Raw genomic sequence first — 27,400 nt, forward strand, 5'->3', positions numbered from 1 at the left:
GGGCACAGGATGCCGTGCGACTCCCTATGAGTGGAGACAGATGGACCCTCTCCCTCTCCCTCTGTTTTCTTGCCACGGGCACCTCCGTGCCTCTCCATATCAGGTGTATCCTTTCTGGCACCGCGCCGCCCCCTGTGTAACACACACCATTGGCAAGAGCCGCAATGGCCGTTTTTCTTATGCTGACAGCCAAGACGAATGGAAGGCGAGCGCCTCGCTGGTGCTGCTGTCGCGCCGAACTGCGGTTCATCGGAGCTCTCTCCCCAGCAGTCAGTCACCCATGCCCCAGCACTAGACTCGTTCAAATCGAAATTGGATTGGACACCTCAGTCACGGTTTTCTGTCATGTGTCACTCCGGCTCGGCTCATGATTCATAGCCGTCTGGGCCATCGCTCACCCATTTCAGGACCCACCAGCCTCCTTATTAATGATTAAAGTTAGGGAAGGCAGAACCGTGAATAAAACAGGTGCTGCCTGTGGTCCTCTATGCTCTAGAGGACATTTATAGCTGTCCTAGACAAGGTGAGGTCGTAAACTACAAACCAGAATCTCTCCCAGGTATTACCTGCCCCATTATTTACTGCTAAGGGAAAGCTGTAAATGAAATGTGGTGAAGCGCTGGATCGAAAGGTGGGGGAAAATTCCAGATTTCCTCAATTTTATCATTCTGGGACAGTATTAAAGAAAGTCTTGACATTTATATAATGTCAATTATATTCTTCCTTTATTTGTGTCCAGAAAATACAATGATTTACTATTGCTGTACATATCAGACTCGGAAATCATTTGATACACTTTGTGTCTTTGTTATAGATCCACCTCTTGGCTGAAGGCGAGTCACAGAAGTCATGATCTTTGTTGCTTCATGGACAGCTTTGCCTTTATGTTTCCAATTTAAAGCAAGTCTCTGGGTCTCAACGCAGCACACACTGAGAAGCCTGTCACTTATTTGAATCAGTGACGACAAAGTATTCAGTCCAACTTCCCTGTCACTTTCCCCTGAATCAATACATCTTCTTTTCTTGTTCCTTGTCTCCTATCCTGTTGTGTCACATAATCTGACATCATTCTGTTTCTCTCACTGCCAGTGAAACTTGTTGAGAAAGGCCACATCCCTGGTGACTGTTCTCAACAAGGTTGTTAAGTAGTTAATTCAAAAGAAGAAACATTTTCCTGGTGTTGCATTCACAAATTATAAGTGAGCAAGCAATGATTAATTTCTGTATCATCAATTATTTCATTTTCATTTCATATGTGATTTAAGCATAGTTCATAGAAAATTTGAACAACCTTTTTTACGGTTATTCACCCAATTCTGGTGTCTCACATATTCTGTAGTGTGTACATACGTAGGTGCCATTGATATTCCCTTTGAGATATTTGATTGGTCAGAATTTGACCAGGGTCCATTTGTTTTACATGGCCAGGTGAATATGTCCTGTCACTTGTGTCCTTGGAAATGTGCTGTTTGATCTCAGCCTGCAGTTGAAGCAGGGTTCATGTTGCCATGGTGAATGAGAACAATTCTACATGCCTAAGGGCTCCTCATCTCCCAATGAGCTGTAAACATTGTAGTGAGGATATAACCAGTAGGCAGGTAACCAATATTAATCCCCTAGTGGAACCAGAGCTGATTAGTTGCGCTTGTATGTGAATGTAGGATCCCAAAGAGGAATAAATGAACGTTTGAGGTATAGCTCTGTGTTGAGGATTTATTGCTTTTTAATTTATTATAATTCAGTTTTGATATGCAGTGTTTACATGCACTATTGTGAATTCCAAAACGTGACTTGGAAGCCATTCTTCCACCTGCATTCAATGACACATGCTAGCATAAAAACCATTTAAAACACCCATTCAAAAAAACTGTTTTTGTGTAAACACATCTTTGATCACGTAAAGCACAAATCATAGTGTAGCTGGTATAACTTCTGTTGACATAAAAAGCCAACAAATATGTGAAAATTACTCATGAAAGAGTTTGTAACAGAATAACATTTGAATTGATTGATGGTTTTTTTTAATGTTCTGAAATTCCTCATATGTTTTCATGACAAAATGAATGGTCAGTATCGGTGTATCTTTTGTAGACTACATAGTCAGTGATTGGTCCATGAACTTTGGCTACCACCTCCATATCTACAAGTTCAATAACATTAATAGTTATCAAAGTGCAGGAGAGCAGTGCTTTGGCACATTGACTGCAGAAGTGATCTCATTGGCCATCTGTGTCATATGGATGTTCATCCTGTACTTCATACGGAATTGCCATTTTTGAGAAGTAGCTGCTAGAGTACTATACAGACAGACATGGACATTAGTCAAGATTGTCCAAATAGACGTGCGTGTGTGTGTGTGTGTGTGTGTGCCTCAGTATACATGGGTGTATGTCTCTCAACATGTGGGTGTGCGTGTGTGTGTTATAATGGGTACCGGAAGACCGTCTTCAGTTCAGACAGAAATTACAGCCGATTAATTAATTTGTCTGTTAGCTTCATCATTTAGCCCCATGGTCACAGCAAGCCCTAGGCGCAATCATCCATGGCTGATTAAAATAATTCGCTAGGCATTGTATCGCTAACTTCCATCCTGATTTTTCTACCTGCTCCTCTCAGTAATGACCCATCTGTCATTACCCCTGAGTGTCTTGAACTGTATTCGTGCTACATTTTAACATTTGCACTGTAGGCATTTGCCAGTCACTCTTCTCCAGGGAAACTTACACAGCTTACATTCTTTGAGATACAATCATCTTAGACAGCTGAATATTTCCTGAAGCAATTCAGGTTAGTTGCCTAGCTCAAGTGTACAAGAGAAGTGCTGTACCTGAAAATGGAACCAAAAACCTCAAAGTCACAAGCCCAGTTTTCTAATTACTATACAACACTGACGTAACCACTATACAACTTTGCCATTGCAAATATTCTTATGGACTTACTTGTAGTTGGCTATGCTGTATCACTCTATGCATGTGGCAGACAGACATGGGGCATTTGTAAGTTAATTTAATGATGTGGAATTAGAGGATTTGGGATTGATATACAGCATACAAGTGGTGACATGATGCCAGAAGAGGATATATGTGAAAGCTGAGAAGACAGATGGCGGAGAGATTGATAATATCTGTGGCGTATGTACAGACACTGCTGTAAGTTGTGTACATAGGAGACGAGAGGCAGGCATGTTACAGTACGGGTAGTGCAGTATATCCATGAAAATGCTGATCTGGCAGCCACTTACTCACCTTGCCCAGTCTACTAATACCCCTCCCCTTAAGATGGATGGTGTGCTCCCTGGAACATGTTAAGTGTTATTACCATAAGCTTTCACATTGACTGATTTTGATATGTACTAAAGTAGCGGCTATATCCGTTAGAAATGTGGTGCAAACATTGAGTAGATATAAGGACTAACTGTAATGTGCTGAAGCAACGTCACTATTTTTGTTATTTTGCAGAATGACTGTTTAGTTTGGTTCTTTTTTAATTTGAAGATACAGATGGGTGACAAATTAAAGTAAAAACCAACATAAAATGTCTTAGTAAGACGTTGGCCCACCACAAGCCGCCAAAACAGCTTCAATGTGCCTTGGCATAGATTCTACAAGTCTCTGGAACTCTACACAATGGATGCAACACCATTCTTCCAAAAGATATTCCCTCATTTGGTGTTTTGATGATGGCAGTGGAAAGCGCTGTCTAACACGTCAGTCCAAAATCACCCATAGATGATCAATCGAGTTGAGATCTGGTGACAGCGAAGGCCATGGCATTTGATTCACTTCATTTTCATACTCATCAAATCATTGAGTGACCCCTCGTGCCTTGTGGATGGGGGCACTGTCATCCTGGAAGAGACCACTCCCATCAGGATAGAAATGTTTCATCATAGAATAAAGGTGATTACTCAGAATAACTTTGTATTTATTTGCAGTGACCCTTCCCTCTAAGGGGACAAGTTGACCCAAACCATGCCAGGAATATGCCCCCCATCTTTTCCTCTTGTCATCTTGATCCAAAATTGAAGTCAACTGGGCCTGCTCAGCATTTTTATACATTCCACAGAGCATGATATGATGTTAATTGCTTAATTGTATCACGCAATACACCTGTATGGAAGCATCTGGATTCGTTATGTTTCTCTGCTCATTTATTCAGGTTTTTCCTTTAATTTGTCACTCATACATTGTACATTGTATGAGCACAGACTGGGTAACATCGAATGAATCACATCAGTACTTTTTATCCATGACTTCAGACAATAAATTGATATCTTTATCAGACAGTGTCAGAGATTGCTGTAAACTGAACCCTTTCTGAAAAAGATCCATCTGTTTTATGATTGTTGCTCTTAGCCTGGCGGATACATATTCAGTGGGTGACCTATAATGGTGAACGACTAGGAATTCAATAGCTCCTCTCATCTTAAATTCATGAGAATATAGGGCAATAACATTTACAACATCATAGTGTGTTCATTGGCTTACAGTCCAGTTCATAAACAGAAAGAATATCATTCTTACAGAGTAAGGTTCCGTGTCAGGGTTTCATTTAAGGGTGTTGACAAGTCACAGTTGTGCTTCATGACCGAAAGACATGCGGGATTGATTCATCGCTGTCCTGGTGTGAGGACCTGGGCTATGTTTCCATGAAAGCAAGTGATGGGGAAGGGGAGAACTAGTCAGCCGCTTTGTATTCCACGTGCATACAGGGCTGTCTGCGCGACAGTGGAGTCAGGACCCCAGGCCACCCTGGTTCACAGCACACCAGAGCGAGTAGATTAACCGGCTCCATCAATATCATTCACCGTGGACTATTGGTTCATAGAAATCAATACCCGCAAGTCAACGCGTGATAATACACTGCTTTGTGTGGACATACAGTGAGTGGAATTTTAAATAGGAGTTGCATGGCCTTCCTGTGAATCCTGTCTGTTATAGAACTCATTTTTCAAGATCAAGATGTAGAGTTTGTAAACAGTTATGCATCTTGGTTGTGATTTCATTGGTAATTCCTGACCAGTCCTTGGTTTCCATGTAGTTTTTGGAGTTTTTCTGTTCCATTTTTTTAAACAATCTTTTTAAAACTAGAGGGAATATTCCATCAGAAACTTGTTAATCTCTGCAAAGGCCTTGCGGTTCAATAACAGAATACAGAATTGTAAGCAATTGTTTGCGGCTAATAAGAAAATTGAATAATAATCAATACAAGCAATAGTGCCACATGGGTGCCTGCTGTTAAATTCTGTGTAAACTGTTGAAATGCGATGATTGCAGGAAACCGTGCTTGGTAATTAAATCGACCTGCAAGTTTATGTTCCCCAAGGATGACATCATACTTGCAGATTAGCGCTCAGTTTTACTGCAGTGGGCTCCATTACCAAGAGCGAGACTGAGCTGGGCACAGCTGCCTAATTCATCCCACCCACACTAGGAAAGCAGCTACTGTCTATGCTGCCATCTCACCATAGGGGAAAATTTTGAAACAAGGTCTTTGTCCTACTTCATATCTGATACAGTTAAATATTCAGGCCTGTGTGCTTGCTTCCCTCAACCACAGTAAAATGAATTGAAGTGCAACTCCTGCAATTCTTCTAATGACAAAACAGTTCCCCGCAAAGCCGAGGCATGATTAACGCAAATGTTTCTGGAGAATTTGCATATAGATTATTTTCAAATAAAGTGTTTACATTTTCACATTGCCTCATGCCAACGCATCGCATTTCAATTGACTCGTGATGCAGTGCCATTAAACCGCAATCAAAACGTAATTGCGTAAACATAATCAAAAGAGGCAAATCATTCTGCGCAGATGATGTCGGAAAAGGATTTAGGCCTGTCCCTCATTTCAGAACTGCTCCAAGCTCATTTTGTTACCATTCGTTTTCATTTTGCTTTGCCGGCACATTCGTGCAGCCCTGAAATTGTCTTGCTTTTGCATTATAATTCTTTTCAATAAAAATCTAATGGCCTGTAAGATGACACAGAAAATGAACCTTTTGTCACGTTTAAAAAGCTCCTTGTGCTCGCGTCTAACCGGGATAAATATGCAGTTGAGGCCTAATCTCAATTTTGTCAGTTATAATGGCATAGTCGGTGGAAGCGAGCTTAATTGGTAGAGCCCTGTATGTGCCCGCCTCTCCCTGCAGAACGTGACAGGCTCTCTTCCTTTAAGTAGGTCCTATAAATGAGGCCGGCTACTTCCGTCTAATTTTACAGAAGAAGCCCAGGCTTTGAGGCTCCAAAAGAATTATTCCTCTGCGCACTGCTGAGGTGTCATTCGGAAAGTCTTCGTGCGAGCCCATCCAGAGAGGAGCCCTTCGGTGCAGGACTGTGTTATAATAAGTCTGTATTTAAAATGAGAGCAAGGAGCCTGCAGTGATTTCAAGGAAGAGAATGTAGGGCACCTTGAAGTGAGTTCCACGTCTCCGACATCCCCATGCCCAGAAATAATGATGTAAAGAGGAGTGTCAGAGTCTACTGGGAAGCTCTATGGCTGGGGAAGATGAATTTCATTGAGCAAGTGTGTCCTTTTTTATCTGATATCTGGGTGCATTTAATCAATCTTGTGTCAGATGGTTGCAAAAAAATCTATATTCTGTCAAGTGGAAGAAATGCCTGTACTGCTGCCTGCAACATGGAAAACATTCATATGAGTTACACATTTATCTCAGTAACATAGATATTATTAAAAATGAAATGCCCTAACTGTCCCCCCCAGGATAAATGAATAAATGAGGACAGAAATTTTTTCTCAGGATGGATAGTTCTTGCTTTCTCTGTGGTCAGCGAGTGTGAGGCAATGTGTGAAAAAAGTTTTGTTGGAGGTGGCGGGGTGCAGATATCTTTGCAGATATATGTTGTTATTGTTTTTGTTCATATCTGCAAATAGTACAAACACTTAGTGTGCTATGCCAGTCTTTTCTGAGGCTTTTTACCATTTATATTGCAGAACTATGGTCTTTTTCTAAAGTATATTTTCCTGTGTGATGTTTAATTTGTTTTTTCTTGTGGGGCTGTCAGCATTTTCCACCAACCAGATGTACTTAAGTTTTATTTGCAAGCTCACCCACTAGAGAATGCTGAAACCTTTGAATTATTGCATTTATCTGCAAACTGCCAAGTTCTGAGATATCAGGCCCTGCATTCTCAAGTCTTACCGAAGCATTGTTTCCTGTTGCATCAGCATCATTTGGTCCATGGTCAATATCATCTAACATCAGATAGCTTTCATCTTTTGTATAGCAGAAAGATGCAACAAAAACCAACCCCGTGTTAATATCATAAGTATTAATTATAACTTAATTCAAATCCCTTGTTTTGTAAATGGAATATATGAGTAGTTTATCAGAAAACTGGCTAGTCTTTTATCGATCGTCTTACCATTGCTTGCCAGTCAGTCTTGTCCGCATTGCATTGCGGCCTGTCAAAAAGTGTCTAGTATTATGAAGGCATTCAATTTTCTGAATAGTTAATGTATTCCTAATGAACGTCTGATATTGTTAGATAGTTCTGTCCACTTTACTGTGGAGGACCACGTATGATTCATGCCATGCTGCTAAGATCATCCATCCATCCGTCCATTATCTATACCCACTTATCCTGGGCAGGGTCGCGGGGGGTGCTAGAGCCCATCCCAGCATGCATTGGGCAAGAGGCAGGAATACACCCTGAACATCAGACATGTTGCTTTGTAATCAATAGTTGTAATGTTATACAACTGAAGAAATATTTTTCTAGTGTCTCTAATCTCTGTGTAATTTTGTCATTTTAAGGCTGTTTCTGTTCGTTAGGCTTGTCTCACTCTGTGTGTGTTCAGCCGCTTCGTATGTGAGCTGTGGCCACAAGGTCAGCAGTCCATACCTTACAGCCCCGGCCATCATCAATGCAAAGCTGCTCTTAAATCAAAGCAACACTGACAGTTCATTTAACCAACACTCTCCCTCTTCTGCTTTCATTCAATTAAATTGAATCTGTGAAGTGATTGGACTTCTAATGAAAGCATATCTTCAGATATTATATGTGTGTGCGTGACATGCAGGGTCTCGATCACCAGTTTAGTAATTCATAGACGGCTGATGGCTCTGTTCATTTTAGACTCACGTTTAACTTTTAAATCATTGAGGTACCTATTCTAGCCACTATATGTATGAATGCATATCTTATAGTTTGAACCACGCCATGTGTCAAAGTGTCCATTTCCCCACGATGGGTTCACATTTAGCGGTGATGAGAACGATGATTCACTTAAACCCAAGTGGACAGGTCCCGTGAGTAATTTGTACTTAGTCAGTGTGACTTAATCTGCGTCAGTGTGCCTTAATCTGCATGATCTGTCCTCCTCCATGGTGATTTTTCCTCCGCAGATGTTTTCTGATAATGGGCTATCTCCATCAAACCGTTTATTGTTGCCCCTGTAGATGAGGGCCAGCTGCATTTGTGCCCAATTTAGGTCACGGCAGGAACCCAGTGCTACTCTTTCTATGTAGCTGCGGAAGGTCACGTAGCAACATACAGGCCTGGAGCTGTATGTGTGTGTGCGGGCATGCATGCGTGTGTGTGTGTTCATGTGAGTGTGTATGCATACAAGTATGGGCAAGCACATGTGTGCTTTGTATTACAGTGTGTCTTTCTGTATTAGCTATCTTTGTATTGCCGTACATTTGAAATGTATGATATATTGAGGGATTTTTTACATTCAGTTTATTTTCTGTGCTTCTAAACATTATACCTGCTAGGCATTCTGTGTTCTAAAGTTGTGTCACGCTTTGAGCCTTTCATGTTTTCTATTAGCATGGTATAGATGGATTTTAAGTAACACATGGTTTTTTTTTATGATAAATAAATTTTGCAGTATTGTTCTTTTACAATGCGGATTATTTCCCCATTTACACCTCATTTTCGTTTTCATTTGGAAAACGACAGTCATATTGTCTGTCAGGATTGTTTTGACTGTGGCATATTTTATCCGTACAACAAGGAGGAATTAATGACCCGGTTACCACATAACCAGAGCCGAGATATCAATGTTTACAGCCCACCATTAAATGTGAATGCAGACAGTGCTCGTCAAGCGCTGGCAGTAAAACTAGGAGCCAAGCCTGATTCCTTGGACAGCACAGAAATTGTGGCTGTCAGTGCTCTTGTCGCTGTTTCCGCACACTGTGAGCCACACACATCGCACCCTCCACCCCTGCCTACCATCTTCCCCCTTAGTCACACGTCTCCAGCCGAGAAATCACCAGGCTCAGGTGCTTTTAAGGATTGTGTTGCAGTCACACCATCTCACTGTGTGCATTAGATATCATAAGCCTTGTGTATTTTACTGTGAGCAATGCCAAATCTTTCTATTGCACTCTTGATTTCCTGAGAAATCCATCTGCACACACCTTGGAACTACAAGTACAATAGCATGGGATCTGGTGTCTATTTATTTAGATTGTGTGGAAAGAGATAAAGGAACATGCTGTGCATATGGAGTGAGCATTTGACATTAGCCTCTGTCAGCATCTTCTTGTGAGCCTCCTTTTATGAGCTAGCATTTATAAAGCCGACTTATTTATTTGTGAGTGTCAGGCTGGGCTGGATTTGCAATTTGTTTGAGTTCTTGAGCACTGCGTGGCCCCCTGTTCCCATAAGACTGCCCCGTGTGGGCTGCGCACCGATCCCTGTCATCAGCAGCAGCGACTGCGCAGACTCCCGATCCGGACTCCGGGCTCCGGGCTTTCCCCTGGCCGCGTGCCGTATGAATGAGAGTGGGCTGAGAGCTGGGGCTGCATTCTGAGCTGGCCAGCCGAGGCTGCAGGCACACAAACGAGGGAGCGCAGAGATCCAGGAGGCTGCTGCCTGGCTTTTTCCCACACCTGGGGGGAGGCCTGAACAGCATCACCAGTGCTCAGCTGCAGTCCGGGGGGCCACACCTGGGACGTAGGGAGGTAGAGAGAGAAAGTGAGCTTCCCAGCTACACTAACAGGTAACGCTGCCTCTGCATGCCGAGCTGAACGGGTACAGGGACACTGCGAATGGGGGGTTAGTGTATGTACATATGGGGAGGAGGGGGCAGGGGGGGTTTGTAGGTATCTCTGTGGAGTGGGGGATGTTTCTGGAACTTGGGACTCCAATAAGACACAAGTAGAGTGCAGAGATGAGACACCTCTCTCCGCAGCGCTGTCAGTGTCGCTCGCTCGTGTCATCTCAGAACGCCAGCAGCTGTCCGAAGTGTCCGTTCCCTGCCCCTGGGGGGGGGTTCGCGGTTCCTTTTGTCGATCGGTGGCTCTAAATCACGGGCTCCCGGCCACTCTGCAGTGGCGAGCTGTGCGCGCGTGCGAATGCATGCGCCCTCTCTCCCGCTGCAGTGGGAGGGCACGGCAAGGACAGGTAAAAACCACCGGCGTTCCCAGTGAGGAGGGCTGCCTAACCGAGCTGGTGCGTGAGCTGGGTGCTGAGCATGCACAACAATTGTTTTTGGATGGGCTGTGCAGTTCTCTATTACACTTTCTCCCTTTCTCTCTCTCTCTCTCTCTCATTCTCTCTGTTTCCCTTTCTCACACTCTCTTGTTCTCTCTCTCTCTCTCTCTCTCTCTCTCTGTCTCTCTCTCTCTCTCTGTCTCTCTCTCTCTCTCACTCTCTTGGTATCTCTTCTCTCTCATCTTTTGCTCTCTCTATTTGTCTTTCTCCTTTCTTTTTTCTCCTGTCTATATCTCTTATTCTCGGGCTGCATGTTTTTAATGTTTCCATTTCAGTAGCATCGCTCAGCTGCTGCTGTTGTCACACATTGCCTGACAGCCATTATCCCATGCGGAGGTTCATTAACATTTTCTTCCATCGTGCAGCAATATGAAAAGCCCAGCCCCTCCCTCCTCCCCCTCTCCACTCTGCAAAATGAAGAAAGAAGAGGGGGAACAAGCAGCTGCCTTCTTGCCCCGGCATCAATTCAGTCTGCTGGCTGCGAATTAACTGGCTGTGCTCAGTGCACAAGGGGGGGTCGGCGTGTTGTGCCTTGCGAGTGAGAAATTATCCTTTTTAATCCTCATTATCGCTCTACCTCGGGTCCAGAGGGTCTGCCTTTTCTTTCTCCTCCCCAATAAGCTTGCGTTTGTTTCCATGGGAACACCTTTGATCTTTCCCCCCTCTCTGCCGACCCTCTGCCAGACGACCTCCCTTCCAATAAGGAGTCTTTCCATGGAGCCTGTGTTTACAATAGAGCCAGTAAATTATTCATCGAGACTGATGTGGTACCTGTGGAAAACAAGCAGGGAGACAGATTGGCTCATTTGTTCTTTGTTTATTGTCTGAATGGAAAAGAAGCACCTTTCTGACCCATTGTCATTTTTGGCCCAAAGCATATATTGTCGGTTTTTGAATCTGGCGTGTAGCTCTAACGAGGGTGGGAGTCCTAACCTGCTACACGTGGAGCAGTAGCAGTAAGTGCTTTTGTTTTAGCTCTCCCTCCCTCCATCTCTCCATCCCCCCCCTCCCTCTCCCCCTGTGATCCCCCTTTTTCTCCTGCAGAGGACAGAAGGAAAAGGAGGTGTGCTCCCCACACAGCCAGGAGCCCCGCAGAATCCGGCCCGTGGGTCAGATCCAATCTTATCCTTTTTTCCCCCGTTTACTTCCCCTCAATCGAATTACCCGCCGCCTCAATACCCTCGACCTGAAGAGAATATCCCATGCGTTCTCCTTCTGTGACAGCTGAAAGCAATTTTCTGAACTCGAATCGTGATGGCATAAGGAGCCCCCAGAGCTAGAATCAAGGTTTTCTCTTTCCCTTCAGGAAAGGATAGCAGACCATGTACTGTATATACTTTCTAAAAGATCATACTGTCAGGTTGAAGCAGAGCTGCACGGCAATCTGAATATTAAGAAAAACCATTTTCTTTCCCGTCGCTGTGACCTGGGGTGAAGTGTTCTTCGTCCCCCTCCACCCCCACCCAGACGTATCGCACAGCTGCAGACGGCTGCAATCTTGTCTCACGGCGGTACGATTTGCGCGACAGGGGCTAGGCGCCCGTAATGAAAGTTCCGTTTGCTGAGCTCGTGCCCCTGCCTTGAATATTAAAACACTACGGGGAGAAAGAACGTAATCGTGTATGCGAAAGTTCCTGATTGTGAGCAGCAGTGGTGTAGGTGTGCCCCAGCAGGGCTGTTTGAACAAAGCCATGGGAAATGCCCAGGTAATCAGGCTTTCACAACAGAACTGCATTCGATTAATCTCAACGGAGACATGTCCCTGGAAAAAGAAACCGTGCTTTAAATACATAAATACGGGTGTCAACCAGAGGCCCAAAGTGCCCGTACAATCAGACAAGCTTGAAGAGGTGAGCATCGTAATGGCTTGTTTTACAGATGCCCAAGTGAGGTGTGGAGGGAATCTTTTCAGTGGTGATATTCAAACCCTTTGCTCTGCACCTATTGCTCTCCTAGTGAAAAGGCTGTCCATGAGGAAAGATGAATTTTAATTATGTAGGACTCTCTCTTCAGACAGAGTCATTTCATAAGCTCACTGTTTTCACTGGCAATGTTGGAATAACCTACTTGGCACTTCATCATATTTCCATTAAAAACATTCATGAAAATGATATTCATCACTTAAATGCTGTGGTGCTAGTATTCCTTATATCTATTAATACTTTACATTTTCATTTTGACTTTTTGAAGTCGGTTCCCCTGGCTCTGTTTGATGATGTCTGTTGAATATGCGCATAGTAAAAAAAAAGAAAAAAAGAAAGTCTACAGAAAGAATGGCTCTTGTCGGTATTAAGTTTCTGCCCTCAGACAGTGAGCAAGCATCGCATCTCACAGTCTGCTTGCGGAAACCTGAGATCACATGAAGTATTCATGAGGATGTTATCAGCACAAAGCTCTAATAGCCAATGAGTAAATCGAGGCAGAGATTTGCCAAATATCGCTCAGGAGGAGATGTAGTTTAGCCCAGAGGAAATCGTTTAGACCTTGCAAGGTCTTGTATACAAATTGGATGCTTACTGAGCTATCACCCTCAGACAAGTCACAGACCCTCTGAGCCATGGTCCACGTGGAGACACAGGCTAAATACAGAAATGAAAGAGAGCACAGCCCACCCTCATTTTTTGATTGCTAAAAAAGGTGTAATTGAGATGGGATGGCAGTGTAGAAAGTGCCATGGGCGGGGGACTCAAACCCCTTAGTGCATGGTAGATTGATATATGGCTTGAGAGTTGGCTGACTGTCAGTCTGTGCCAAAAATCTCACCCTAACTTCCCATTTTATGTCTTAGGGGGTATTTCATTCTAGTTAAAAGCTTGATACTAGCTTACACCACAGCATTCTGCTCTGGCTTACCCAGATTACATTTAATTAATAATTTTTTAAATACCTTGCTTGGCATTAGATGTAGTCTGTTGAAGATATATCACATGACACATACAAATTTACCATACTTACCATACACCCATCATTGGAGTGCTGTTCAGAAATGCAGTGTTCGAATCGCAATTGAACGCTCCTGTTAAGCTGTTGGGCAGGAGAGAGGTGGTTCTGCATAGACAGAAATGGCTGAGAGGTTTGCACTTTTGATGCATTAAATCCAGAGGGACATGCCCGAGTGAGTCAGGACCCTGCATCACCAATCAGGTGTCTCTTTCCAGCGCTTACATATATTTTGTGGTTCTTTGCCAGAATCAAGATGCCTGAGTGTATTTATAGTCGCTGAACCATCTGCTCTCATATTTGCTCGGTCCTCTGCTCGCGGCAGCCAAATACCCCCTGATGCAACCTTGGAAAGTGTACGTTGTGTTAAGAAACATATTCCAATGCACTGCCCAAGCATGGTGGCAATGAAATATTGCAAGGTATCTGCATAATCAGCACTGACAATCTCTTCATCAACAGGTATTATACAGTCACTTGGGTAAATTGTAGTTGCAAGAGGCAAACCCATTTCAATCTGGTTAAAAAAAACGTGGATGTAGTTATGCTTCCATTTGATGTTTCCCCCTTTTAACCATCCTGATGCTGCATCATACATTATATAATTGAAACAGCCTAAGAAGGGAGCTCTAATGCAGTGTTTGAAGCTGTGCAGGGCATTTGTTTGTTTTAACGCGTGCACACATGGTGGATAAAATACCTCGCAGGGTGACCTTTCTTCGTCGGATCACGTTTATTGCGGATGCTGAACAGAACCCCGGGCTGTCACCGGCCTGCGTTGCAAGCAGAGTGCACAGAATCGATGTCTGAGGAGCGAGCTCTGTCTTTGCTCAGGTCTTTGCTCAGTGTCTCTACGCAGGCCGATGCTATCTCTCCTGTCAGTTTACAGAGCCGCAATCTCCGGGGTTTGATAGCGGGCGTGCCGCTCTGGTCGCTGTTCGTTCTTTCACGCTTCAGCTCAAAGCGCTTTCCCTCTGGCGCGCTGTGAAGACCAAAGGGCATGGTCACACATGCAGCAGGTTTGAGTGTGACAGACAGGGGAAATGTGGCTTGGACGGACACGTTTCCCAGAAGAATGCCAAAAAAAGCTTTAATATCTGGTAATGCCTGATAGCTATCTTGTGCGTGTCAGACATGATTACCTCAGAAAGGCTGCAGAGCTCAGTGGTCTTGTATGGAGATAAATAAAGAACACTGAGGAAGAATTCAATTGTGTTTATCATACGATATTTTTGTCAGACAAAACGTATTGCTTTGCTGTCAAAGAGAGAGTGAAGTACGCAGATCATGGTTGTAGTAGCTATTCACATTATCAGCACACTGCCCATTTCATCATCTGAGCTTGAACAGAAATGTTTTTCAGTCCCTTGTGCTTTTCCGAGTTATATTTGTTATATTTGTGGTGTTTGTATTTGCCTGAAAAGTGACCTCAGCATATTTGCTCCTGGACTCATTAGTAATCCAGAGCTGAAGCCATGGCAGCTAATTAATGGGTGTATCAGTTTGATTATTGTAATAATAATAATAATAATAATAAGGCTTTGCAAAGATTGAATACCAATAACCGCTATTTAAGGGACTTTAATGTAAATAATAATAATAATAATAATAATTATTATTATTATTATTATTATTATTATTTACATTAAAGTCCCTTAAATAGCGGTTATTGGTATTCAATCTTTGCAAAGCCTATGGCAGTAGCAAAAGAGCAAAATCAGACATCCTGATGAAGTTTGGAATGTTTGCATTTGGATTTTGATTTTATTTTATTTTTTAATTTGGGTATAAAACATACAGAGAACTTCCCAGAGTTTTAGTTGTCATAAAGGTGTGGTAGGTAAGATTTGGTAGGCTTCTGTAAAGATTTAGAAAATGCATCTAATCCCCAACTGGGCACATAACGAATCATTGTAAAATAATAGAAACTAAGCCAGTGACTGAAGATAAAGCAGAATCTATTTTAATATTGTAAAACTGCCTCTGGAGAAAATCTCTAGCTGATGTAAATATAGTTTATAAGTGTAAGGAAATATTGTTTTCACACAGAAACACTTGTTTGTTTTGAACCATCTCATGCACTGTTGTATATTTTAGTAGTATTTGAGCACATCTTTTGTTTTCAATGATTTTTCTCTTTTTTTTCTTTTGCATTTGGGACCTTGTGTTTTGCCACAAGCTGCAAATCCAGACAGTGCAGTTTTTGCACTCTGCAAGGTGCAGAGAAATGGCTTTTTTTATACCTTAGTGTACCTGCCTGCTGCTGTTAGCATTTTACGCCTTTGTTTGCGACTCCCCCGGGGGCTGTATTTGAACCTTACCCAGACTTTGAAGCTGGCAGTGAGAGGAGAAGAGCTTGGAATTGTTCCTCGGGGAAGGCAGGGAGGGCTAGGAGTTATTAAAATGCCTGAAGATTGAATTTTATGGCTCATCTTCAGACTGTTGTTTACCACTGAATATTCATATGTGTGAAAGATGGAACAGTGCTGTATCTGTGTAGGCATTGTGATAAATAAATGTCACAAAGAAACTATGTTATGATGTCATTCACTCCAAACCATTATGAATTCCATTAGCTCCATTCATTCACTCCAATTCCAGTAGCAAACATTAACTCACCTTCTTTACTCTGTTAAACACAAAGGTTGATCGTTGGATAGTAAGTTATTGTTTTAATACTTCCTCATGGAACATAATCTGTTACTGATGTTTTTCCTCTTCTTCCTCCAGTTGTTTTCCAGTAGTTTGGCTTTATGGCTTAGCGTACATGCTGAAGGGAAAGGCCACATGAGACTTGTGTGTGGTATAAAAAGAGCGGCCAGCCGTAAATCTGTGCCTTTCCTAATCCTTGTGTTCCAGAAACGGGTCCGATCGACCCGGTCCTCATCGAGAACTACAACACGCCGGGCTTCGTGGGCTGTCTGTCGCGGGTGCAGTTCAACGGCGTCGCCCCCCTGAAGGCCGCGCTGAGGTCACGCATCGCCGCGCCCGTCGCCGTTCAAGGAAAGCTGGTGGAGTCCAACTGCGGCGCCTCCCCCCTCACCATCCCGCCAATGTCTGCCGCCACCGACCCCTGGCACCTGGACTCAGGTAGGCCGCTGCTCCCACAGAAACACCTCTCAGAAAACCCAGTGAAACAGACACAGGAACGGAACGGCTGGGTCAAACCGGTGCATTTGTCCTGGCCTTTATGGGAACCCTCACTGAACTTTGCTGTAGTCCTCGTAAATGCACACCAGCAACGACGTGATAAGTTTCGGAGGCTTTTCCATGTCTGGAGAGTCAAGACTCTCAATTGCGTAAAGGTTCCTTATAATGTGAGTGTCACAGCCGCTGCCCAGTGCTCATGTCCATCTACACAGCACAAGCCAAAGCCTGATCGTTGACTGAATGTCCAGCAAATGGAGGAATAGCTTATGTTCCTGTTTCCCTGTAGGTAATTACTAATGTCTCACCATCAGTGACTGCCGTCTGCTCATCTGAATGGGTGAAGCCAAACCATCTGCCTGTCCATTTTTTTATTTGGCCACTGTGGATGTGGATAATTGTGTGGCTAGATGTTACTCACTTTGAATCTGTTAAACTTCGTTCATTTATCCTTGACATTGTGACTTTGATTGAGGTACTTGTCAGTAACTATCAACCCAGTAGAGCTATGTTACATTCATAAAGGTCAGCCACTGTAAAAATAAAAAATTTCCTTGCTCTTAGTATGAAAATACACAGGTGCATATTGCCTTAAAGGAGCTAGATTTAAATTCTGAAACACACTCTAGTCTTTCTGATTAGATTTTTGAATGACACATCAAGCACAGTGAGATTCTACGCCGCATGTGAGACCATGAGCCAATCCTCACCGGTTCGACTTTCTCTGCCCGTGGCGACCGTGGCGATCCATCTCTCAGAGGCTGGGTCCGAGCTGAATTTCCCCCGGGGGTCATATCGCTGCCCCACCGTAGCGTTTGGAAGATCATCCTATCGATCCCACCCCTGTGTGAGATGCATGGTCAAGCAGTCACCTGAGACAGGAGATCTATACTCTCCCCTTCTCCCCACGGGTTGCACCATTGTAGCAAAACGCTCTCGCCTTTCACTTTCAAAAGTGCGTCTTGCATTGCACTCCCCTGCCACATTATTAGAGGCCATGGTTTGATGGCTAAATGCTAAGTTAGGTCCTTGGATCTTGCCCTTCCTGAAAGTACTTCAATGGTTTTCTTTCAAACCGAGGAGATTTAGTGAATACCCCCATCCTTGTTCTTCTTTTGTTGCACTTATGGCTTTAGTCAGGCACTCTCTGAGGAAATAAAACTGGAAGCACTTGAAAAGAGGCTGTTTGCTTACTGCTGGAGGTGGTCCCAGTCATGCACCCTTTTTGCTCTGTCAGGCTTCCTTCAGGTGTAGTCTCTTGCCCTAGGGGCCTGATGGGAGGCAGTAGCCCTGATGCGGCAGATTCAAAGTCTGCATGGTCGTGCCAGGGGGAGTTCCTCGAGGCGGTGGTGGAACAGACACCGGTGGAAGGTGCTTCGGTATTCTCCTCCAGCAGACAGCCAAATGCCAGGCTGCGTCTCTTTTTCACACCCAGCAAGGTTTTGCTGCCTTAATGTAGCGTGAGAAATACAGCTTAAGGAGAGAGGAAAGCATGAACATCTGCTCTCTGTGCTCCTTATACAGCTGTCAATGTCACGAGTTGGCCCTCTCTGCGTGTTGCACGGTCTTTAATGATAGATCAGTGGAGTCAATAGAAGCAATATTGGCAGGTACAGGAGCATGGTGTGTGTATGTGTGTGTGTGTGTGTGTGTGTGTGCATGTATGCATGTATATATGCACACGAGTGTGATGTAGTGAGTGTATGTGTGTGTGTGTGCACCTGTACATATGCACACAAGCATGGTGTAGTGACTGTATGTGTGTGTGTATGTATGTGCGTGCATGTACATATGCACACGAGCGTGGAGTAGTGACTGTATGTGTGTATGTGTGTGTGTGTGTGTGTGCACATGTACATATGCACACAAGCGTGGTGTAGCGAGTGTATGTGTGTGCATGTGTAGATGGGCTGTAATCCTGGCTGCTACTCTTCTCACACATAGCCTCACAGAGCTGGCTGCAGAATCAGGAGGCTCTGTTCCCCCATCCCTCCCCTCCCCCTACCCCTCCTGCTGACTGCAGTACCTCGGTGCTAATGAGACTGAGCCAGGTTACACTCTTTCTGTTCTCTCCTCAGCAAATTACTCTCTACTTTTTCTTTTGCTGCCTCGTTGCACAATGAACCCAGCTCAATACAAGTCTTCAATACAAATTTTTATTTACTCGCATCATTCCATGTGATCACTTCTTTTATTCGAACCTACACCTGAGAGGGGACCTACACAGGGCATCCCAGGACATTGAGCGTGCTCTGAGGTTTTAATGTGAATAGGCTCTTTGGCATGATGGTAGTTCATTAAAAACATCAAAGATGGAGAATGATGATTACTGACGATGGCGAAGAAAGCAGTGTCATTACATTTGCATTTCCCCAAGCGACCCAGACAGCAGTCTGCTAGCATCCTGCTAGTCAGCATGTGATGGAAAGGGCAGGTGAGTGGCCAAGCCTTCCAGAGTTGAGGAGAATAATTACAATGCACCAATGCTCCCTGTGGCCAGCACTGCTCACTGTGGGTGTGTGCTTTACTTTACTGAGCCTGGGGCTGTCCTGACCCCAGCAGGCTTCTGCAGGGGGGCAGGGGATTGTTCCAGGTATGGAAGAGTGGAGGGTGGGTCTATTGGGGGAGCATTGCTTAATCTCTGGGAGTGCCAGAATATTTCATCCAACATCAATGGGGCTGGCATACACACACACACACACACACATGCACGCATGCACATACTCACACACACACACACACACACACACACACACACACACACACACACACACAACTGCAAACAAACACACAGACACGCACACACACCAGATACACACACACACACACACACACACTCACACACGCGCACACACACACACACACACACATACACACTGCACTCACTGCAAAATCCAGCCAAATGCCTACCCATTTTGAAGGCCCCTACTTTGTGGTGGTCTGGTTGGACTTGCTGAGAATGGAAATGGGAGAGAGGATATAACCAAGAGAGGGTGTAACTCACAGGGCTGCTTGATTGCTGTTACATTCTCTTCTGAAAGAAACTGCAGGGATCTTCGCTCTTTGAAAGGCAACTGTAATTGGGTTTTGTGTTATTCTCTGGGAAATACGAAACCGCCAAGATCATCTCTCTGAAACAGGGGCTTTAATTGGATTATGGCATGTCTGTGTCATGGCTCTTGGATGATTCACAGTATTCCCTCTGGTGTATTGCTGCAAACATATATAATCTCTCTTTATTTGTCTCATAATCTCTGCATGTATATATCTTTGCTAATGGAATTCCTATGTCTTTTGCACTGATGATGAAATAATTCAGATGGATTTATTAGGGGCATTCCCACCTCAAAGTAGCTTACCAAAGAGTTCTATCAGGTATGGCTCATGAGGATCTATATTAGTGCATACCAGTAGTTTTAAAAATTGTCCTTTACCCCCATTTTCTCATTCTGTGGATGGTGTTGTGACATCTTGGGAAATTTATATTAGAAAAATGTTCTAATAAGGTTAACAGTTCCAGTGGCTTTCTGCTAAATGCTTAGGTCCTTGTGTAGAGCAGAACCTAAACAATTGAAATTGAGACATCGCATAGGGTAAGTAATAAAATTACCCAATCTAATGTACTCCTATGAACTGTGACTGAGATAAAATCCATATTTCACATTTTAAAATCTGACCTTTCTTTATCCATTAGATAGAGAATGGGATCAAAATGTATTTATTTATTTATTTATTTAATTTAGTAGAATCATATGTGTAGGTCTCATTTCAACTTTAGGGGAGACACACTGCTGGAGCTCTTAGTCATAATCAAACATCAAGTCTCACAAGCATAATAGCTGTTCTAGCAATTAATTCATATGAACATATTGGGCATGACATGTGACCCTGTCTCCCCCCAAACTTACAGGTATGGGCAAAATGATCAGATGGATTCCTAGCTGACTATGTATAAAGTGTCTGTGTGATTGAGAGTATGTATGAAATTGTTGTTTTCATATCTTCCAGCAGGTGCTGACTTCCCATTCAATGAGGAGAGGGTGATACCGGATGGAGTGAACAGGAACTCTGCAATAATCGGAGGTAGGTCCCCTTACCTTGACAGCCCCTGTGGCCATGGGGTCCCCACCAGCTGGTATTTTACCTGCCTACCCAGTCATTTTTGGCATTTTTAAAGAGTCCAATAATTTCCTTGTCCACAAATATCCACATGCAACTATTACAACCATAGTCACACAAACTCCTTACTTCGGTTTGAAATAAGTGCTTGTATTTCAAAGGTGGGGCCATGATTTTCACTGAGATAAATATATTTTACTTTTCATTGAAATAGGATTTTATAGTTAAGTTTAACAAAGAAATGGTACCACCCTAAAAACAGGTCATTCTGAATATGTAAAGGGAAACAGGTTATTTAATTGTCAAGTTTCAGATCGTGGTCATAACAGTGAGGCAGAGCGAGCACAAGGACAAAGCACCGGAAAACACAGTGAACCGTGGTTGTGTGTCAGAATCCCCGGTCTCCTCATGGTCAGTGCGCCTGTCTGTCCTGCACAGGTGTGATTGCTGTGGTCATCTTCACCATCCTCTGCACGCTGGTGTTCCTGATTCGCTACATGTTCCGTCACAAGGGCACCTACCACACCAACGAGGCCAAGGGGACGGAGTCCGGGGACAACGCAGACGCCGCCATCATAGGCACTGACCCCAACTTCACAGAGACCATTGACGAGAGCAAGAAGGAGTGGTTCATATAATGAGACGATGTCGGCGGGGGGGGCGGGGGGCTGGGGCGGGCTGGGGGTGCGGGTGGGGGTGTGTACAGGTCTCTGCACAGTTTGAGTCCGTTTCTGGATATCAGCACAAGCAGAAAAACTGGGAAATGGTGAGGTGTACCCGGTGATGAACTATGTATTGTGGCTGGCTTGTCTCTAACATTATATTGTGTTTGGGAGCTTGAGGACTCATTTGCATATTTAATCAGAATGAATTATGTGGAAGCACAACATTATTGTCATTACTTTCTTTCAGTTGAGGCCCAGAATTTATCCTGAATTATCTGCTCTGCAATTGCTACAATATTGTTTGTTTACATCGTAATAGACTAGGAACACTTATACACGATCCCTTAACCTTCTAAATGACCTTTCAGTATATAGAGTATTTCAGAAACATGTATGCCAAATGCCCTGTGTAAATATTTTGGATTAAATCATGATAAAAGTATAAATATAGAGTTTAACTGAGCTAATGATGACATTGGATTGTATCTACAGGGATAAGTGGGTCAACACTGAGCAAAGAATACAGCAGTGTAGTACTAAAACATGGCAAACCTGTGTTAAGTTTGTCAGCACCACAGTACAGATTTGTCTGCTGAAAAACTCCATGTTTAATGTTAACCAGTTATGTTTCTTTCAAGTTGCCAATCAGTCCATTCTTATATATATGTTTTTCTGTTTGTTTGTTTTGTCTTCAATTTGCATTTTGTGTCTTTGAGAGGCAGCTCTATTGGCGAGAATGCCTCGCTCTGAGGCTGAGTTTGCGCATTTGGATGAGGTGGTACTGTGACACGCGGAAGGCATACGCACCAGTGTGGTTGTACACTGCGTCCGTCATCAGGGGGAGGAGAGAGTGATGACAATATCCTATTACGTTAACTGGCTTGATCCAGCGTGCCTTCAGGATTCAGCCACTTAGCCTTCAGTTTATGTGATTTTACACTGTACAGATATCAGGGGGAAGGGAAGACACACAGGAGTCATCAGGGTTATGTTTTATAGTGGGGGGGTGGGGGGGGGGGGTCACATATAAGAGCTGTTTAAAAGTGCATGGCTTCGAGAATATCGAGTCGTGCTTTACCAGTGCCACCACAGTCTGTTGTGCTACTATTTGCTTGGAGCTAATGAGAGGAAGCTTTTTTTTTTTCATTTTATGTATTAATTGTTCCGAATGTTATCTTTGATGGTATTGTACAGCCAAAATATGATGAAATCATACTACACCAACTATCGTGTGTTTCTGCCATTGTTTTGCTGGTGTCAGCTTTTTTGAGACATTTGTATTTTCTTTGATGGGACCCCAGGTTTGCAGTCAAGAGTTTGTGGGTTCTTCTCCAGCAGTTTTTTTGTTATTGTTTGCCATCAGTGGCTGTCATTATTGGCCCTCCTCATCCAGGGTAGACAGGGGTGTAGATAAACCCCGTGCCACACTGAGGACCCTCCCCATGACATCACTGTCTCCATTACATGGACGAAAACTCACAATTTGTATCACACGGCCATGGATGTCTGTGTCCTTTCAAATTCTAGCAAACAGCAGGTTAGCCGTCCTATAGGGAAAGTGCTGTGACTGCAAAGGCTCCCAGCAGTCTGCCCGTACTGGCAGATACTACAGCCAATGAACAGATTGGCACAGTTTGCGACATGAGCTAGTCCCCGTTATCGGTAAACAATCTTTTTGTAGCCAGGCCAAAGTCCTCTGTGGGTGCAAGGCAGCCATTACGAAGAGAAAAACATCCCCAACCAACGTGATATGTGGGGTATTCTCTGGGGCTGGCAGCACAGCACGGGTCAGAGTTGGGATGAAAGTGTGCCTTATGGGTACAGGGTGACTCTCCCTTATGGGTACGGGGGGACTGAGAGCAAACTCCCAGCAGTGCTGAAAGCGGCACAGTCTCCTAGCCCCCCTCGGCTTGTGGGTGGCAGACAGCAATGGCTGTGCAGTAAAATCAGACCCATGCTGCCACTTGACTTACAGCGCCTCGCGGCTAATGAGCTGGAGATGTCTCCCATCATAAGAACAGCCTGAAGCCAGGGAGAAGAGAGTCTGTGGTGGCTGCTGAAGAAGAATGTGCTATGAGGGGTAGAATGACAAGCAAACACTGAATTCTCCCTGACTTACATTACACAGTTTTACAGAATGACACTGAAGCAGGAGGCTTTTGTATTAATTGATAAAAGATAATATATTACCCTCTTTTTTTAGGCTCCTGGATACCTTAAATCAATATGAAAAGAGCATGTGATGGCATTTCTACTGGGAACTGACCACAACAGGAACTGTTCTGTGCGTCTCCACTCAACACATTTTTAAACTGTTTTTTGTTTGTTTTGTAATATTTGACGTCATCTCCAAGGCCTCTGGCACAGCCAGAGAAGACACTGAGTGACTATGATAAGCAAGAACCCATGTGCCACTTCTTACCTGAATGCTGCTGGGAAAGCAAAAGCTTCCTATTCCATATGACTTACTAGAAACAGCCCCTTTTCCGTCTAACAGCAAATGCAGCGAGGTATGAAATGCATTACCAATTTCAGCATTTTTCTTAAAATCTTTCCCCTTCTCACTCACGAACCTTGAGATACACCATCCACTTCTGTTGTTTAAAAGACTCATGAATGATGAATGTGAACTCTCAGAACGGGGAGAAATTTTAACAATCAAAGCACATTGACCGTCTTTTTTTGAGGATCGTAAACATCAAACACATTATGCACTAACAGTTATGTTAAAAAAATGTGTCATGGAGCTGATTAATTCTTAATGGTTTGTGATACAGTCAGTTAAATTTGGATACAGAACAAATTGATTAATATCCTTGGTCAACAATGGTCATTTTGTATCTCTCCAGAGAACAGTAAAAATGTGTCATGGTTGTAATTAAACTGTTCCTGGCAGTAGTGTGGTTTCTTTTTGTGTATGTTTTTCATAATACTGTATATGATTTGAGTTTGGTTAATTACTTGTGTTGAGCCAATACATTCAGTTAGCTATTTGTTTTTCTCTGTATCTTTTGACACTACTCATGTGAAAGGAAAACTACCAAGGGATGTAGCAATAGCAATAGTTATGTTAAACCATTTAGAAACCTATGGTTCATATACTTTCTATGTCAAAACGTATAACCTTATACACCCAAAAAAAATACAGCCAATGCAATGTGATTGTTTTGTACAATGGTACTTCAAGTAGATGATGCATCTTGTTTCTTGATGTAAATATATATATTTTTATGGAGATATTTTATAGACGATCATAGCCCTGTCTGTGTGTCTTCCATTTTATGAAAAGGCTTGTGTTGGAGAGTGGGAACAGCAGATGGAGGAGACAGTCTTTGCCCTGTAGAGGTAATATATGTGTACAGTTCAAGTATGTGGTGATGGATGCTGTAGTTTCCTGCCAACTGTGCTGGAACAATTTGAAGTTTTATTTGTTTTATGGTTGTAAGTGTTCAGTTTATCTGCAAAAATGCCCAACAGCGGAAGGCAACTTTTTTTTTTTTTAAGTATTATTAAATTTTCAAGGCTAGAGGTGGACTTTGATGTGTGTTGCTTTCAGGTGACAAAGGCAAGAAAGGTTTGACAGAGACAGTGTTCCCTATCCATCACCACTCTTCTGCTAATGAAGAGCACAGAGCACAGCCCAGTTCCCCTGCACGGTCACATTCATCTGTACTCGTACCTCCCATAGCACCTGCTTTTCAGTCACACACATGCACACCTGGAGTGAAATGTGAATACAAATGAAAACCATGAAAAAGGGGTTATTCCCTTGGTTTTGCCCTATTAAACCCCGAAAGCCTATACTAAAAACATTGATTTTTTACAAAAAAAATAACTAGGAATGGATACAAGCAATGAAATGGCTGATTTAGGCTTCATTGAATCTATGAAGTATATTATCTACATTTTGTCTGTATATTTTTATGATGGACCTTTTTATGCCTATTGCTTGTGTATTTTACTTATAGGTTCAATGGCAGCATGACCACTAAATGTGAAACTGTACATACTGTATTGTAGACAATTGTGGAGATATCATACATATATTTACTCTTGGGGAAATATTTTTTAACTTTCTTATGATACAGACAAGCCCTTGATGGGCTGGTAATTGCAGAACATGCATTTGAACATTATTTTTTATTAATTACTCTGTCACTTGAAGCCTGGTTGTGCAGAGTGAATAGCAACCAGCGAGAGTGCTGTGCCAGAGAGAGAAAGGACATTATTAATAAATAAAAAATTCAATAGTTGATCAGGGTGGAGGAAGATCAGGAAAAATGTTCTATTTACAAAGCGTCAACCATTAAAGGGGATCACTGTCTCTTTAAAAGATGATTGTATGGTATTTGTCATTTTTATTTGATTTCTTTTTTAAAGGGTCGTACATAATCTACCAGGCCTTATTTGGAATATGTTGTGTGATTTGGAATAAAGTAACAGCATTAAATGAGCCTTGCCATGAGTTAATTGAAATACTGTGTTGTATCAGCTCACAACACACATTCCCTCACACTCACACTTGTGCACACACAGCCACATATAAGATGTATGGGTCAGGAGCCAAAGGCAGGCCCTCTTTCTGATTCACACACTATAATATTCACCTGTAAGTTGTTATGTGGGTTTTTATCTTGTCAATCACATTTTCAGAGAAGATGGTATTTTCAGCCACTGTGTTAGAACCATCGGTTAGAACAATACAGTACAGGAAGCCACCTTGTGGCCAAAAGCTAAAATTACGTGGTAATTCATAATCAGGGAATATGTTTATGTTTAATATGTGTGTCAGAATATCAGTAGCTGAAATACTCCAGTCCTCTTTACTACATGAATTTAAATGTGTAAGTTATATTTGTAATAAACGTATGTGCATGGATTTTTTTATTTAAAAAAAAAACATAAAAGAGTTATGTATATGTGGTTTCCTTATTTAGAAATATATTTTTATCTCAATGCATGAGGAAACAAAATGAAAAGAAAGATATAGGATTTTTCCCATTTAACAGTGTTTGTTCTAGTTTTGAAAAATTATTCAATATTTTAAAGACATGAACATTAATTGTTATTATTCAAAAATAAATCGCAGATAATTCAAGAAATAAAATCAGGTGACGGATTTCCCCTCTATATAACAATTGCTAAATATGTCTCCTTAGCCAGTTTTTCTAAATTAAACATCCTTTGTTCTCAAATGAATAATATTGTACCTTACATTTGAACACACTGAGCCTCTAGGTGGAGACACAGTATGCAATTTTCAGTTGTGCTATGAAATGATATGCATGCTCTAAAGATATTGTTTTCTGAGCTACTTGGCATTCAGCCATTTTGCTTTCTGTTTGTCAAATTTTTGCCCTGATACAGGTACTCCGGTTAACTGTAAGTGCTGTTATTGTGAAATATAAACTTCTGGAAGCAGCAGCTCAGTCGTGAAGTAGTAGGCCACAAATGCTCACAAAACGGGACTGCTGAGTCCTGAAGCACACAGCACTTAAAATCATCTGTCCTCGGTTGCAACACTCACCACCGAGTTCCAGACTACTTCTGGGAGCCACATCAGCACAAGACTTGTTTGTCAGAAGCTTCATGAAATGGGTTCCCCTGGCCTAGCAGCCTAAGATCACCATGCACAAAGCCAAGCGTTGGCTGGAGTGGTGAAAGCACACCGCCATTGGACTCTGGAGCAATGGAAATGCTTTTTCTGCAGGGATGAATCACACTTAATTATCTGGCAGTGTGATGGACAAACCTGGGTTTGGTGAATACCAAGAGGATGCTACCTGCTCGAATGCAGAGTGCCAAGAGTAAAATTTGGTGGAGGAGAAATAATGGTGTGGGGCAGTTTTTCATGGTTTGGGCTAGGCCCCGTAGTTCCAGTGAAGATAGATTTGTGGCGAGTTTGGGGAAGGCCCTTTCCTGTTGCAGCATGACAATGTACAGCCCCTGTGCACAAACTAAGATCCATATAGAAATGGTTTGCTGAGTTTGGTGTGGAAGAACTTGACTGGCTGCACAAAGCCCTGATCTCAACCCCATAGAGCACCTTTTGGATGAATTGGA

General features: G+C 42.9%; 1 protein-coding gene across 2 annotated transcripts in view; it reads left to right on the plus strand.

The window, feature by feature from the left end:
- cntnap2a (contactin associated protein 2a) overlaps nucleotides 1-21,340 on the plus strand; it is a 311,365-nt gene extending 290,025 nt beyond the window's left edge. The window contains exons 22-24 of one of the 2 annotated variants that reach the window (XM_035415431.1): nucleotides 16,266-16,496; nucleotides 20,562-20,636; nucleotides 21,111-21,340. In XM_035415431.1, coding sequence (XP_035271322.1) covers nucleotides 16,266-16,496; nucleotides 20,562-20,636; nucleotides 21,111-21,310 — 506 coding nt within the window. In that variant the 3' untranslated portion in view covers nucleotides 21,311-21,340. The remainder of the gene's footprint in view (nucleotides 1-16,265; nucleotides 16,497-20,561; nucleotides 20,637-21,110) is intronic. The other variant, XM_035415432.1, reaches the window with a different exon arrangement.
- Nucleotides 21,341-27,400: the final 6,060 nt, after the last annotated feature.

This window comes from Anguilla anguilla, chromosome 4, assembly GCF_013347855.1.
Source record: "Anguilla anguilla isolate fAngAng1 chromosome 4, fAngAng1.pri, whole genome shotgun sequence".
Classification (NCBI taxonomy): Eukaryota; Metazoa; Chordata; class Actinopteri; order Anguilliformes; family Anguillidae; genus Anguilla; species Anguilla anguilla.